We start from the raw sequence: 13,417 nt of genomic DNA on the forward strand, positions 1-13,417 counted from the left end.
CTGAGTGTCTTGTAAGCCTGGCTCCCCAGCCAGATCTACCTTTTGGATTTTTAAATCAGTTATTGCAATGACTGAACATCCTAAACTAACTTTCTGGTAGTAAAATGCATGAAATTTTGATTAGCTAGAACTGATTCCTTACACCTTTTCCACCAGAAATGTGCAATGCACCCCTTAGCACCATAATGAGGCATTTTTAGGACTAACCTCAAGGAAGAAAAATCACTTTGGAGGTATTACACCACTTCCTACAGTCTCTGGCTTTTCCTAGGAATGTCTGTCCAAGAGCAGGACACAAATATATCTACTCCATTCCTGGGATGTGACAAGGCTTGAGCACAGTCTCTGCATTCCCATCCTCTTGTCAGATGGAGTGTCTGTACTGAAACACTGAGTAATAAGAAAAAGACTGGACTGCAGAGAATGCTAGGATCTCCCAGGCTTTGTCTTAGGAACAAATTTGAAATAAAATAATGTAATGAAGTCATTTTCTTTATGTAAAATAACCATGCAGACACACTTAAAAAAATAAATAGCTTAAACACAGTTACTTACTTTCCCTCCAGTGATAATTTTATACAGCAAAAGGAACCAAGTAATCCTGAGTTTTTCCTTCTGCTACCTTCAGTAACATTGCTAGAAGAAGAGCACTTATGGTAATGGACACTTTTGTAGTACGGTAATAATAGGCATTGTGATATCCTACTCTGACCCACTTGTGCCAGCTACTGGTCACTACTGATTCCTTCCAGTTTTTTCCTAACTGTTCTGTGCATTGATCTTGCCCTTCTTTCACGAGGCTCCTTAACCAATTTTTTTCTTTTTTTTTTCTTTTTTTTTTTGGTTGTGGTTTTTTTTTGTTTTGGGGGTTTTTTTGGGGGTGTGTGTTTGGTTTTTTTAGGGGAAGGGGGAGGCAGTGGGAAGAGTACAAGTGTTTGTTTAAAAAATAACCCAATTACTGAAAAGAAAGCACTGCTCTTTGCCTTTTATCAACTCAATTTCATTCTGCTTAAATTTCTGCTTCTTTTGTTGTCTGAGCCACTTGAAAGGTTCTGGCTGTAACTTCCAAATGGACACAAAACAACACTGCACCATAAGGAATGTGTATGTTCATAAATAATTGTGCATGTTTATTTTAGGATGTGGTTTATGTTGGAGGGAGACACACCCACCTTGTGCTTAAAAGGAAACTCTTAGGGAATAGGAATTTCTTTAGCCTGCTCCTCCCCTTATTGTTCGATGCTTCCTTGTACTGACAAGGACCTTTTCCTCTCCTTACCCACCTTCCTTCAGGCAAAACTGCACTTCAGCATGGTTCCATTCCTGCCATGGCCCATATGAAATGACATTACTCTCCTCCCCGCCAAGTTTCTAAGCGGTGAAAAGTAGCCTAGCAGCTCTCCTGGAATGACAATCAACCCATACAGCCCTCACTGTTCAAAGCATTTATTAGAAACAATAAACATTTTGTAGTGGGGTATTGCCTGAGACACTGCAACTACCCACTTTGAAATGTTCTCCAGATTTAGGAATTAGCCTAGAATTTAATTAAGGCTTTTAAGGGACCATATGTACTAACACCAACACACCCCCATCAAGCAGCTGGGTTTTGGGTGAAGACCTAGTTAAACACTGAGATTTCACGTTTGCAGGAACATTTGTAGACATGCCCCAGGCCCATGGTTTTTGATAGTTGCCCAGGAAATTACTTAGCTCTACACTGCAGATACTAGTTCCAGCCTTGGGTGGTGCCACAATTCAGTTCAGGCATCTCTTAAGTTGCTGAAAGTAGCTTTTTCTAACCAACAAACTTTTGTAGACCTGTGTTTTCTTCAGGCTTTTGGCATTAATTCAGCTCAGACATATGTTAAAATAGGAGAGACACTGAGGACAAAGGACAGAAATGCACTGCATAGTTCAGGGATCTGCAGAGCTTATGGATGGAAGTGACAACGCAGGTGGAGGGACCACACTGCAACAGTGGGATGAGACTGCACCAAACCTAGAATCCCAGTGGGAACCAATGCACACAAGTCCTGTTTGTCACTGCTTCTGACCAGGAGGAAGGGACTGAAATCCACAGATGGAAAGTGCCTAAGAAACAGGAGGTAGAAGGAGAACAGCCAGACAAGGGCATCAGAAAGTCTTAATTCAGCTCTGATCAGGAGCTGTAGAATTTCACCGAGCTATATTAAAACTTGCCATCTACACAGCTTTGGTCTGAAGTCAGCAAAAGGTGGACTATATACCTTAATATCATCCTTATCTGATTCCTGTAATGAATTGCTCATTTTTAAAATAAAGCCCTTATTTCCAGTTAGTGCTGCCTGGCTTCTATCTCCAACATCTGTTATTGTTTCTTCCACTGGGTTGAAGACTCTTTTTATTATTCGGTATTTCTTTAGGGAAGACCTATACTTCCCTACAGCTATGTCTTGGTACATCTTCTTTCTGTAAACTAAACAAATTAACTCGTTAGATCTTTGCAGCTTTTTCTTTTGGATTTTTTCTGAACCTTTTCCAATTTTCCAATAGCCCCTATAAGATACACAGGGCAGACCTATGGGATGAATTTCACAGTGGGTACTGATGATGCTGTCTACAGAGTTCAGTACTTTCTTAGATCCAGTTCTCACTATTCTCCATTTTAGCTTGTTACTTTATAAGGTTGAATTGCTTGTCCATTATGACCTCTAAAGTGTTCCCAAGGCTGTGTTACCTGTTCATTGCCTCTAAACTGATAGCTTTATAATATGCATTAAGTGTAATTTGTTAGAATGGATCCAACTTAATGATCCAGATCTGTTTATATAATTGCCCTGCCTCCTATGTTAATTACCTTTTCACCAATCTTCACATCATAAAGTGAACTTTGTCATCTGATGCTTTTCTGTTTGCTTTCCTACCAAGGAAATGTTGGACAGTATCAACATAATCTTGGTCCCAGGACTATGCATACCACCATTTGATAATGTTACAGAGAGAACTACTACAGAAATTCACTACTGCCAATTAGCAGACTTTATTTCTGTTATATAAATGCTTTTCTCTTAAATCCGAATGTGCTACTAAAATACTACATAGGCATCAATGTATGTCTTTGTATCTATACCGTTGCCTTTATCAAGAAAGTCTGTAACTTCTTCCAAAGACTGGGATCAAATTCCCTGTTTGAAGAAAGCAAAGTCCCACCACTGAGGGAATAAGCAACCGTAAGAATAGCAGCAAATAGAGGAATTAATTTACATGTCACTTGCCAAAACACTATGATAAGACATAAAAATTCTTTGGACCAGGAAGGACAGAAGTTATTTCATGGTAGCATTTCTATTTTATGAACCAGGCAACAAGATGAAACAACAAAGAACCTACCCTATACCAGCAGCCAACATGTTCACGCTTCCTCTCACGTCAAAGCATGACAGTGCTAAGAGCTCATACCATTGACAAAAGCCACATGTGCCAAATGCTGCACAAACCCAGAAACTCATGGAAACAGTGTGACTGCACTTACAGTCATAGGTAGAAGTTTCCATACCTCAGCTACCAAACACCACCAAGTTCTTACAAAGCAGGACAGAGAGGAAATTCTATACCTGTGTCTATTGCAGCTTGTCTAACAGGTTGGTTTGTGTTTTGACCATGGTGCTTACTCCTTACTGAGAGAGTGGTAGACAAGAGCGTCCTATCAAAGTAACACATGGAGCTTCACTGTAAGTGAAATGGACAGCTCTTCTTTTCAGAGGAAGAGCTGGCTTTGGACCTGGCCAAAACATGGGCACCAACCACTATTGTAATGCTACTAGGAACGTAAGGCAAGCCAAGCAGAGTCTCTCCTAAAACTCATGTATTACATTTCCAGTACAAGAAGCAGTAGGTTCCAACCTGTAATTAAAATTCTGCCAGCTGTCCAAGTCAGACAGTGAGTGTGTGTAAAGCTGCCTATATAGATAAGCCACTGCAATGTCATTCTGAATTAAGTACCCAGCATAAGCTGTGCAACCTGCTTCAGTATGTTAGAGATTAAATAGATGAGGTAGCATGATTTACAAGGAAAGTATAAACCCTTTTGAGGGGTTCAACTCATAAAACACCAGTGCTGTTACTCGTAGGATCTCAGAATGTACTATAAATAACCAAGATATCATTAATTTTGCAGTATGAGCTGCAAAAGTAGTTCTCTTTGCTTTACAGCATGTAAATGCATCACTTACCTCACATGATCAGAGAAAAGTTTGAAATTATGAAAGTTACATAAGAAATGAAAGCAGTTGCATGGGAGTCACTTGAAGTGGAAAAGGTATTTAGACTCAGATTTTCTAATAATATAGGAGTGCAAGTCTTCTTTCCAAATGGGAACTCAGTCCAGACTTAAGTATCAGCTCCCACTTTGACTTGAACAGGAATCAGGTACTTAAGTGTCTTCTGAAAACTGGGGCTTTAGGCACTTGAGATATGAGACCCTGTTCAAAGTCAGTAGATCATTGGCCCCTAAATGCCTCAGGCATTTGTGAAAATGGCATTTCAGCTTCTGCTTAAGTCTCATATATTTAAAAACATCTATCCTCTCTTATCAGTGTATGTTCTTCAAATGTGTGATCAAAAGTACTCTGTATATAGCAAGAAGGCTCCACTAGTGTGAAGACAGACCTATAGTCAGTAGTAACTATCCCATGGGATTTTTGTCTTCTTACAAATCTTAATTGAACTATTAACAGCTGGGCTGTCGAGCACATCCCTCTCTGCAGAAATAAAATGCTGTTCTGTACAGTTACTGGAATCCATCCTCTATGATTAGATCAATGCATTATGACTCTGGGATACCAGATCAATAGCTTACAAATTCCTCTTACTATATAACTTTATCGCAGCCATCTGTAAATATAATACAACGGGTAACACCTCACAGAGAAACACTGCTGAGGAAGGGAAAAAATCTAAAGACAATATAATCAGAAAAGGATGGATTTTGACCCAAAAAAATCTTGATCCTGAAAATTCTCTGGCATTTTCACTGTCTCTAGCAGACTGTACATACAAGTTTTGGTAGGACTGGGGGACTCGGTTATGAAAAACTGCAGGTACACAACAACGAAATAATCTTGGTTCTAAACTACTGGCTTTTATTTCTTTTTAATGTAACTGTAAGTGTTTGTGATGTTTGCAATTTGGCTATGCCTTCACAACAGGAACTTCACATTACAGTGGACAGCTTATATTCACCTGTTGTTTCATATATTGCCTCCTAGGAGCCAAAGAAGATACTGGTTAAAATTCCCTGACAGGTACATATGGCAGCTTTTCCTATAACATTTTCAGTAGCAGCTGAAAGAATATACAGTCTGCTTACACCTCTGAACAATCTGTAGTCTAACATCTGTACATTCTTCCTATGGGCAGCATCGTCTCAGCACCTGGCAAACAAGTCGGTGCTTAGAGGCTGGAAGGTCCTATGTATGAGGCTGAGAGATGGGGGTCTGTCTCTTGTCTCTTACCACAGATTTCCTGTGACCTTGGGTGGATTGCTTCATCTTTCTTTTCATATCAGTTCCGCATCTCTGAGGATAATCCATATCTCCCTTCCTGTTTTCTGTCTGCTGTTATTTCAACTTCTGTGGGATCAAGGCTACCATATACGTGTGCAGATACGACTCTGATTACTGGGGCTACGTATTACTTACTGTAATACAAAGATCACTAATGCTGGTCCCTGAGTTGTCCCAGTTAATAAATAGCCCTCTCCTCCAGATTCAGTAGGAAGTTCTGCTTTGCACTGATGGGAGAGACATTCCTTGCATTGTGTGAATGTACAAAACAAAAAGGCTGAGAAGGGATATGAGCGCTCTATAAATACAACCAGGAGGTAAACACCAGAGGAGGAAAAGAACTATTTTTAAGCAAAAGGACAATGTAATCACAAGAATAAATGGAGATGGATCTGGTCTGGAAACTAGAACTAGCAGTGGAAAGAGGTTCTCAGTTTTGTGAGAGGACTATCAGGAGAGCTACCTAAAAAGTTCTAGCTGAAGATATAATTTGGTGAATTAATAGAAGGAGTAATATGGACTTTGTGTTCTGTAACAACAGGTACTGCTTTTGGTAACGAAGGTAGTCCTGTTCAGTCCTACCTTTCTGAAAAATAAAAGCTGCTAGTGAAATTCAAGTCTTTACAAATGGAAACATCCGATATTCCTTACACTGCACATCCACAGACAACAGGATCAGATTGAGCCAGTCAGTTCTAAATAACGGAGAGATGAAGAAAGAGAGGTTGGAGCATCACAGCTCAAGCAATTTTTGGCTGGCTCACTTAGCTTTCAAATGAGTTTGTCTCCTGGGAGGGACAGGGTCCGGTCCAGACAGAATCAGAAAACAGAATGGAAATGTCACCACTTTTGGGGTAGGAGAGTGTCTTGCTCTCCGCTCCAAGGGGAAAAAGAACCTTTTGCTTTAAACTCAGAGGAGTGGTATGACACACTGATACAACAGCAGAGGGCTAGCTTTGACCTAAAAGATCCTTTCCAATCCTATGTTCCCTGCACTTTGGCAAACAATGATTCAGTCTCCCAACACAACAGTTGTAGGGCAAGGTATGTAGCGGTGAAATCTCTGGGCTTTGGGAAGTACCTGTGCAAGTGAGATGCCCAGCAACATTCACCTTCTGGAACAACTAAACACAGCGGAAAATTTCAGGGCTAACACAAAAAGACCATTCCCCTTCTTCTCTAGTTCTAGATGCAGCACTAGATTTTTCTAAGTAACTCCTGCGTTAGTAATAATTGTTTGCTGGATTGTTATGTTTTTTACACACATGCCTCACCCCTGAATATCAGAAAGTGTTGATGGAGAATTTAAGGTTTGCCCCGATTTTCCAGTGACTTCTTTTAATGTTTAACTGTTAAACGTCCTGTCTTTCATATCTGCTCCCTTCTCGTCCCGTCTCTTTCACCTTCCCAGTTTCTATCAAGGAAAAATTCTGGGACGTTCACAGAAGGAAGGAGGAAGGGTCTGGGTTTGCCTTGGAGAGAAAATTCTGCAAAAAACATTACCTCCTCAAAACCCAGACTTTCGGAAAGAAAGTCACAGCAAATACCCTGGGGGCTTCGTTGAGTGTGTCCGAGGCGTGAGCGGGCGCAGAGCCGCATCCCTCAGCGGGCGCAGCCCTGCCGAGCCGCCAGCCTGGCTGTCCCCGGAACCCGCGCCACGCCCGGGCTTGCGGCTTGTGCCCGTCCCGGCGGGGCGAGCGATGGGGTATGCACAGCCCCGGGGTGCGCGGCGCCCCGCGGAGAGCCAGCGAGCACCTGCCGAGCTGGGGGATGAGGAGGGCCTGGAGCAAAGGTGCCAGTCCCGGTGGCACGGCCCAGGAGCTGCCGGCCCCGAGGGAGGGTTGCCGGGACGGGGCAGGGGGCTGTGCGCGTGCAAGCCCCGGAGAAGCAGAGCCAGGACGAGCGGTGCCATCCCAGTGATACTGGCCCCGGGGACGGGGTGTGCCGGCCCGAGCGAAGGAGGGTGCCGGTACCGGAGGAAGGAAACCCGCCCGGCGTTTGCCGGCCCTGGGGAAAAAGATGTCCGGAGACGGACAGCCATCCCGGCGGACCCGCGCACTTACCGGCGTTGTTCATCTTCCACCGCAACTTCGCTCGCTGGCTGCCCCGGGCGCTCAGAGCATGGTCCCGGGGGGCCGCCGCCGCCTTCGCCCCGCGCGAACGAGCCCGGCCCTACAAGCCCCTCCAGGGGCACGGGAGCGCGGGCGTGGCAGCCGGACCCGGAGCAGCGGGCTGGGCAGGCGGCGGTGCCGGCTCGGGGACGGTCAGCGCCGCGGCGCGCCCCCGCCCTGCCCCGCGCGCGGCCCGTCGGGGGGCGGTGGCGGCGCCCGGCGCCGGGGCCCCGCACGGCCGGAGGCGCGCGGAGCTGGGCTGGGCCGGGCCGGGCCGGCCGGGGCGGGGCGGGGCGGGCGCGCGCAGGCATCCTCTGCCGCGGAGCAATGCCGGTGGCTCCGGGGGGGTGGGGGGGGTGGGGAGGGGAAGCAGCACGGAAGCCTAAGTCGCGAACATTTAAAGGCGCAGCGGGCTGCCCTGTCCTCCGCCCCCCCCTTTCGCGTGCCCCCCCTTTCGTATCCCCCACTCCCTTTCCACTGCCCTTGGTCCCTCTTTGCGCCTTCCTCGCCCTCCTCCCCCATTCCTCCTCCCGCCTTCTCCCCCCCCATATCTCCTCCGTCCCCCCCTCCTCCTTCCATCCCCTCCATCTATCCTTTCCCTCTTCATCCTTTCCCCTGCTATCCTTTTACCCCTCTTCATCCTTTTCCTCCCGTCCACGCTTCCCTCCTCTCCATCCTTTCCCCCCCTCCAGCCATCCTCCCCGATCCACCCAACTACCCTCCCCGCACCCACCCCCCGCTCCCTCCATCCTCCCAGCCCCGCTCCATTCCCCAGTGGGGCACGACCGCCCCAGCCTACGAACCCCCACGGGGAAGGAGGCTCGGGGAAGCCCCCCTCGCCCCAGCCCCGCCCCGCCCCGGGCATTTTTCCCTGGCCCGGAGCATCCCTGCGGAGCCGATAGCACCTGCTGCTGGAAGCGGTGTTTGAGTGCAGGGAAGCCACGGACGGTCCCTCGCATACAAACCACGCTTGCTCAGAGCGGTTTGAGACAGCTCCAGCCTGCTGTCTTTTTCCTCTCTCCCGTAAACCAGCTCCTGGCTCAGTGAAGGTAACGCGGGCATCCCGTGGCTGGGCTCTTCTCCCCGTTTTCGGGCTGGCAGCAGCACCAACCCCCAGTCAAGGCTGGATCGCCCCCTTCCTCTCAAAGGAGGCATAATATAGCCCTGCCACCTTTTCCAGTGGAGCTCACGCAAGAAAGTGCAACTCTGCGCATTTCCCTCCCCTGGCAAAGTAACCCCAGGGAGGCATAGTTGACCCCAAGGGTCGCTTCCCTAGGCAGGGAGGGGCCATTCCTCCCCAGGGCAGGACGGTTGCTCGCACCGTCCCAGAGCTCTGCATGCCAACAGGCTGAGGGGGGGAAGAAGCAGCACGTTGTACCTGCTCAGTGTCCAGGCTGGGGTGTGTGTGAAGCTGTCAGGTCTTGCTTTGACATTTTGAATCCCACAGAAATAAGGAGAACTGCTAGAGCTAGCATCCGGAGCAACTTAATTTTTGATGCTGTTAGTTCTGCTTTTGCAAAGTACTTCATAACTAATGTCATCCTGCTGGCAGATGCCCTGTAGCATAGTCAAAGCTCTTTTTCCTGACTTTTCAATGCTGTCTCACTGTGACTGATGCGATGCCCTGCACATTAGTGCACAGACTTCTGAAGAGAGAAAGCAAGCAGTGAAGGAAATGGGAATGAAACCCTTCTTTCTGTGGGCTTCAGTCTCTCCCACTGAGGCTGGCACACAGGAGTGCTGGTTTCTGGTTCTCTAGGGGACCCTGGTTGTATCACTACAGTTCTAAGCAAGCATTTGCAATCCTGGATGGTTTTGGAGATGCATAAATTTACAGTAGAAGCTCCTCTATTACTATTCTGACTGACATCAATGAGGTGATGGAAAGGCCTATATCTTCCCTCACAGCATAACGTGCCCACCTATGACCGGCAGCCATCTGGCCTTCTCCGATCTTCATGCACTGGTCCCTGATTTATTCTTGCCACCTGCAGCTTTGATGTCTATCTCAATCAATACAAATAACTTGTGTCTACAGAAAGAATCATCTGAAGCAGCTTCAGAAATACAGATTTAGGGCCTTGCAAAGTGTGGGGAAAATGTGACACAAGAAAAAAGAAAGCAGAAGTAAAAAAGTCAAGCAAAGTACAGGTGACTTGGAAAAAAGTCCTTAAATATGTTTTCCAGGAGAATAACTGGTTAAACAGCTGCAAAATACTAATACATTAGGGGAGGGAGCAGCAGGAAGGAAAGAAACATGTTTTCACAGAAGAAATGAAAATGTGGGCTGCAGAATTTGGGGGATTTTCCTAATAACCTGGAAAACATAGTCTAGGTAGCAAAGTTTTCTCATACCTAGATACATAATGGGAAAACGTTGGTTAAGTATATTACTAGGAAACAAAGCCCTTGTAAAAGAGATTCTGCAAATTGATCGGGTGGTCTTATAATGTGCACTTCACTCAAAATACTTTTTTGTCTGCTGTAGGGCACAGAACCATGACACTTAAAACGTTTTGATCCAAACAATCTGTGAAAAATTTCATGGAACAAAGAATGACTCTTTTTCTCTCTCTCATTTTCTGTGAAAGGAGCTAAATAAACACTCCAGAAGAACATTATACTTAATGACAAGGGAGCAACTCCTGCTCCTAGCATTATGCCAGTAGCTCAGTCTGGCTTGAGGGGCAGGCATTCATTACTCATGATTAGTTTTCTGACCTAGCTTTGGAAAGGGTGAGTACTTCTCACAAGTTCCTGTCTGCCTGTTCTCAAATGTGCTTCCTGCCACAACGGGCAGGGTGCCAGGGTACCTCCAGGAGCCACTGACTCCTCTCGTTCATCAGATCTGATTGGTTTGAACTTTGAACTGGTTTCTGTTGGTTAAAAATGCAACACATGCAATGCTATGAGATACTGTGCTGTTCACCAAGGAATGTATTCTTGAGCTGTTCAGACTCATTTTGGACCCCAAGGACTCTGCTGGATGGGCAATTAAGCTACAATTTGGGTGCAACAGGAAAAAAGAAACAAACATCTGTGCAGTGATCACAATCTTAAAAAAAATTGGAAGTAAGCAAAAGGCTTATATTCTCTTTATTGTCAGTCTAAAAGACAATCCAGAGTATAATTTCCTGTACTGAAATTATGAAAAGCTTTAGAGCTTTATAGATAAATGCAAATAAGGACCATAAAAGAAATTTGTCAGTTTATCCTCGAACCCTCTTCAAAAATAATGGGGAGTGACCTGTATTACAAATGGAAGGATGGGAAGATGAACACACATGAACATGTTTAGGAGATGCTGAAGGGTCAAATCAAACTTTTGCAGCCAAAAGAGGAATCTCCACTTTTGCAAGTATATACTGCAATGGAGAGTACTGAAGGATGGAGGTCACATCACACAGAACACTCCTTGAAGCAAGCTGAGTTCAGCACAGAGGAATCATCTTCCCCAGGGAGAATCCATGACTTAATTGACTAGAAGTGAAATTGACACATCTGTTTTCATTACTCAATTACTGAAATAAATGAAACAGATATTTTTAAAATAATTCCAATTAATTTTTAATAATAAAATTACTTTTAATGAAGGATTTTATTCAAAACATAACCCAACTAACCATTTAATAAGTTTGATGAATTTTAAAACTCAGGTGAACATCTAGGCTTATTATAGGTCCCCATCCAGCAGATGTGTTAAGTACATGCTTAAATCTAAGCAAGTGCATAATCTGTTTCAAGTAGGGCTACGCCATATACTTCTGTGCCCTATTAATTAGATCAGAGCTATGCGGCATGTTGGAATCTTATTTTTTATCATTGTAACATAAATCGTAGCACTGTGCCATTTTAATGAAGTGCTGGAGACTGTCTGCATGCTACACTACCTACGCATCCCAATAGTTATTTTAAAACCTCTTAATGTTATTACATAGAGGTGTTCTTCAAGATGAGGTCTGCTTCATTATAAGCAGTCTTTCAGGGCATTTTTCATGACCTTCCACTCTGCTCTCTCTTCTTCATTAGGGTTTATAGATTTGGGTTCCAGGTTTTGGGGTTTCACTTACCTTGCTTCCTGGTACATCAATTTCAGAAACCAACATCACCTTATAAATCTTTACAGGCATATGGTCTTAGTTGCCTGAGAAATCACCTATTTTCATGGGATTTTGATATTTCCTGGTGCATTCTAGCTGATGGCATGCCACTTTGGAAACCATGGGACAAGGAGAGGTGGTTCAACTACAGTCATCCCTGCTGGTGGTCTGGCAAAGCCCAAGGGTGTAGATCGCTAGGACAGAATACACAGGGTAGCTAATCCCTTGTGTTTATCTCTGTAAGGGTGCCCAGGATATCTGAAAGGCTTAATATATGGCAGACAGTCGGTTATGTTGGCATGGACTAATGCTGATCAGGTCTGCTTTAACATTGTTGTGCGTAACCATTTCAGTGATTCATGGGTAAACTGGTGCTGCATGTAACAAAAAGTGAAATCATTTACTAAAGCAGGATGGAAAAAAGTGAACACGTCAATAAGCCCGTGCATTCCTTGGGATGGCAGATGATATTAAATGTAAAATATAGGCAGCTGTGATGAGCTGAGTATAATAGCCACCTATGGTAAATAATGATAGCTAAATACTTTTTAGATATTTATCTTTCCTATAATGGAGTAGCACTGGGGGCGGTTGTAGACTGATGTCATTGCTGCCTGATGACAAATTTCTGTGTCTGTGGAACTTTGTATGTCCTTCAGTGACTGGTACGTCATCTCTCCCTCACTTTCATGGCTTCTGTTCCCTCTTTGCTCAAAAGGCTGCCTGACACTGAGAGGCTCAGACCCAGAAGAGCAGGGAGTGCTGTACATGACAGCTTGTCACTGGCCAGTTGCCTGGGAAGCCATGAGAGCCACTGGCAGAAAGATGTTGTATTAGAATTTAAGGTGCATTGACAGGAATGTGTCTTAGGTCTGTAGCATAGTAGCACTCCAGGATCTTTCGGTTTGAAGTAAATGCTCTCTTGAGAGTCGTTGGTAGAGAAGGAAGCTGAAGGACCATCCCTTGGATGAGATCTTGAAGATTAGTGGTGAACCATTCTTTGGAAGAAAGAAATTCAAGCAAATGTTATCAAGTCCTCTGGGACTGAGATAAAATCCTTGACCCTCCAGGAGCCCACTGACTAGCTAAACTAAAAGTGTCCTAAAGTGAAGCTTGCTCAAGTCAAAGTTGACAGCATTACCTCATCTCGGTGCAATTTGGTACAATATTTTCTGGCACATAAAGATCAATTCTTCCTATTGTTGACCACCAGTGTACTTTTTACGATAGACAGTTTGCTCCCTGCCTTCACTCTACATTTGTACTCTACATGAAAACTGATAGCAAAGGACCTATAAAACATATGTCACAGCCTTGGCCCTGAAGAGTTTACATCCTAATCGCAGGCAAGAGCAGACAAGTAAAGACAAACACAAAGGGAGTGGAGAGGAAGAGAACAACAGGAGAGTTATAGCTATAACATGATGATTATTCTTTCCTGTACCAGCATACCAGCATCTGTAGCATATCTTTTTTGCAGTACCTGTTTTTTGCAATAAGATAAAAGGGATTACAATTACTCGTTATTCATGACTAACACTGAAAACATGCTGTTTGTTATCTATTTATGGGAGTTCATCACAGAATGCAGGAGATACTAGATTTTGAAGGATGACTGATGTGTACAGACCCCAGAATGCTTTAGGAGAGGAAGGCTAGA

The 13,417-nt window shown here is 44.7% G+C and overlaps 1 protein-coding gene across 3 annotated transcripts in view; it reads right to left on the reverse strand.

The window, feature by feature from the left end:
- The window catches only part of FGD5 (FYVE, RhoGEF and PH domain containing 5), a 110,060-nt gene extending 102,181 nt beyond the window's left edge, over positions 1-7,879 (reverse strand). For 2 of the 3 annotated variants that reach the window (XM_080387544.1, XM_080387542.1), the window contains exon 1: positions 7,610-7,878. In XM_080387544.1, coding sequence (XP_080243670.1) covers positions 7,610-7,622 — 13 coding nt within the window. In that variant the 5' untranslated portion in view covers positions 7,623-7,878. Of the gene's footprint in view, positions 1-7,609 lie in introns of all 3 variants that reach the window. The other variant, XM_080387543.1, reaches the window with a different exon arrangement.
- Between the last annotated feature and the right edge of the window lie 5,538 nt (positions 7,880-13,417).

The sequence above is a fragment of the Falco punctatus genome (genome assembly GCF_963210335.1).
Source record: "Falco punctatus genome assembly, chromosome: 4".
Lineage (NCBI taxonomy): Eukaryota > Metazoa > Chordata > Aves > Falconiformes > Falconidae > Falco > Falco punctatus.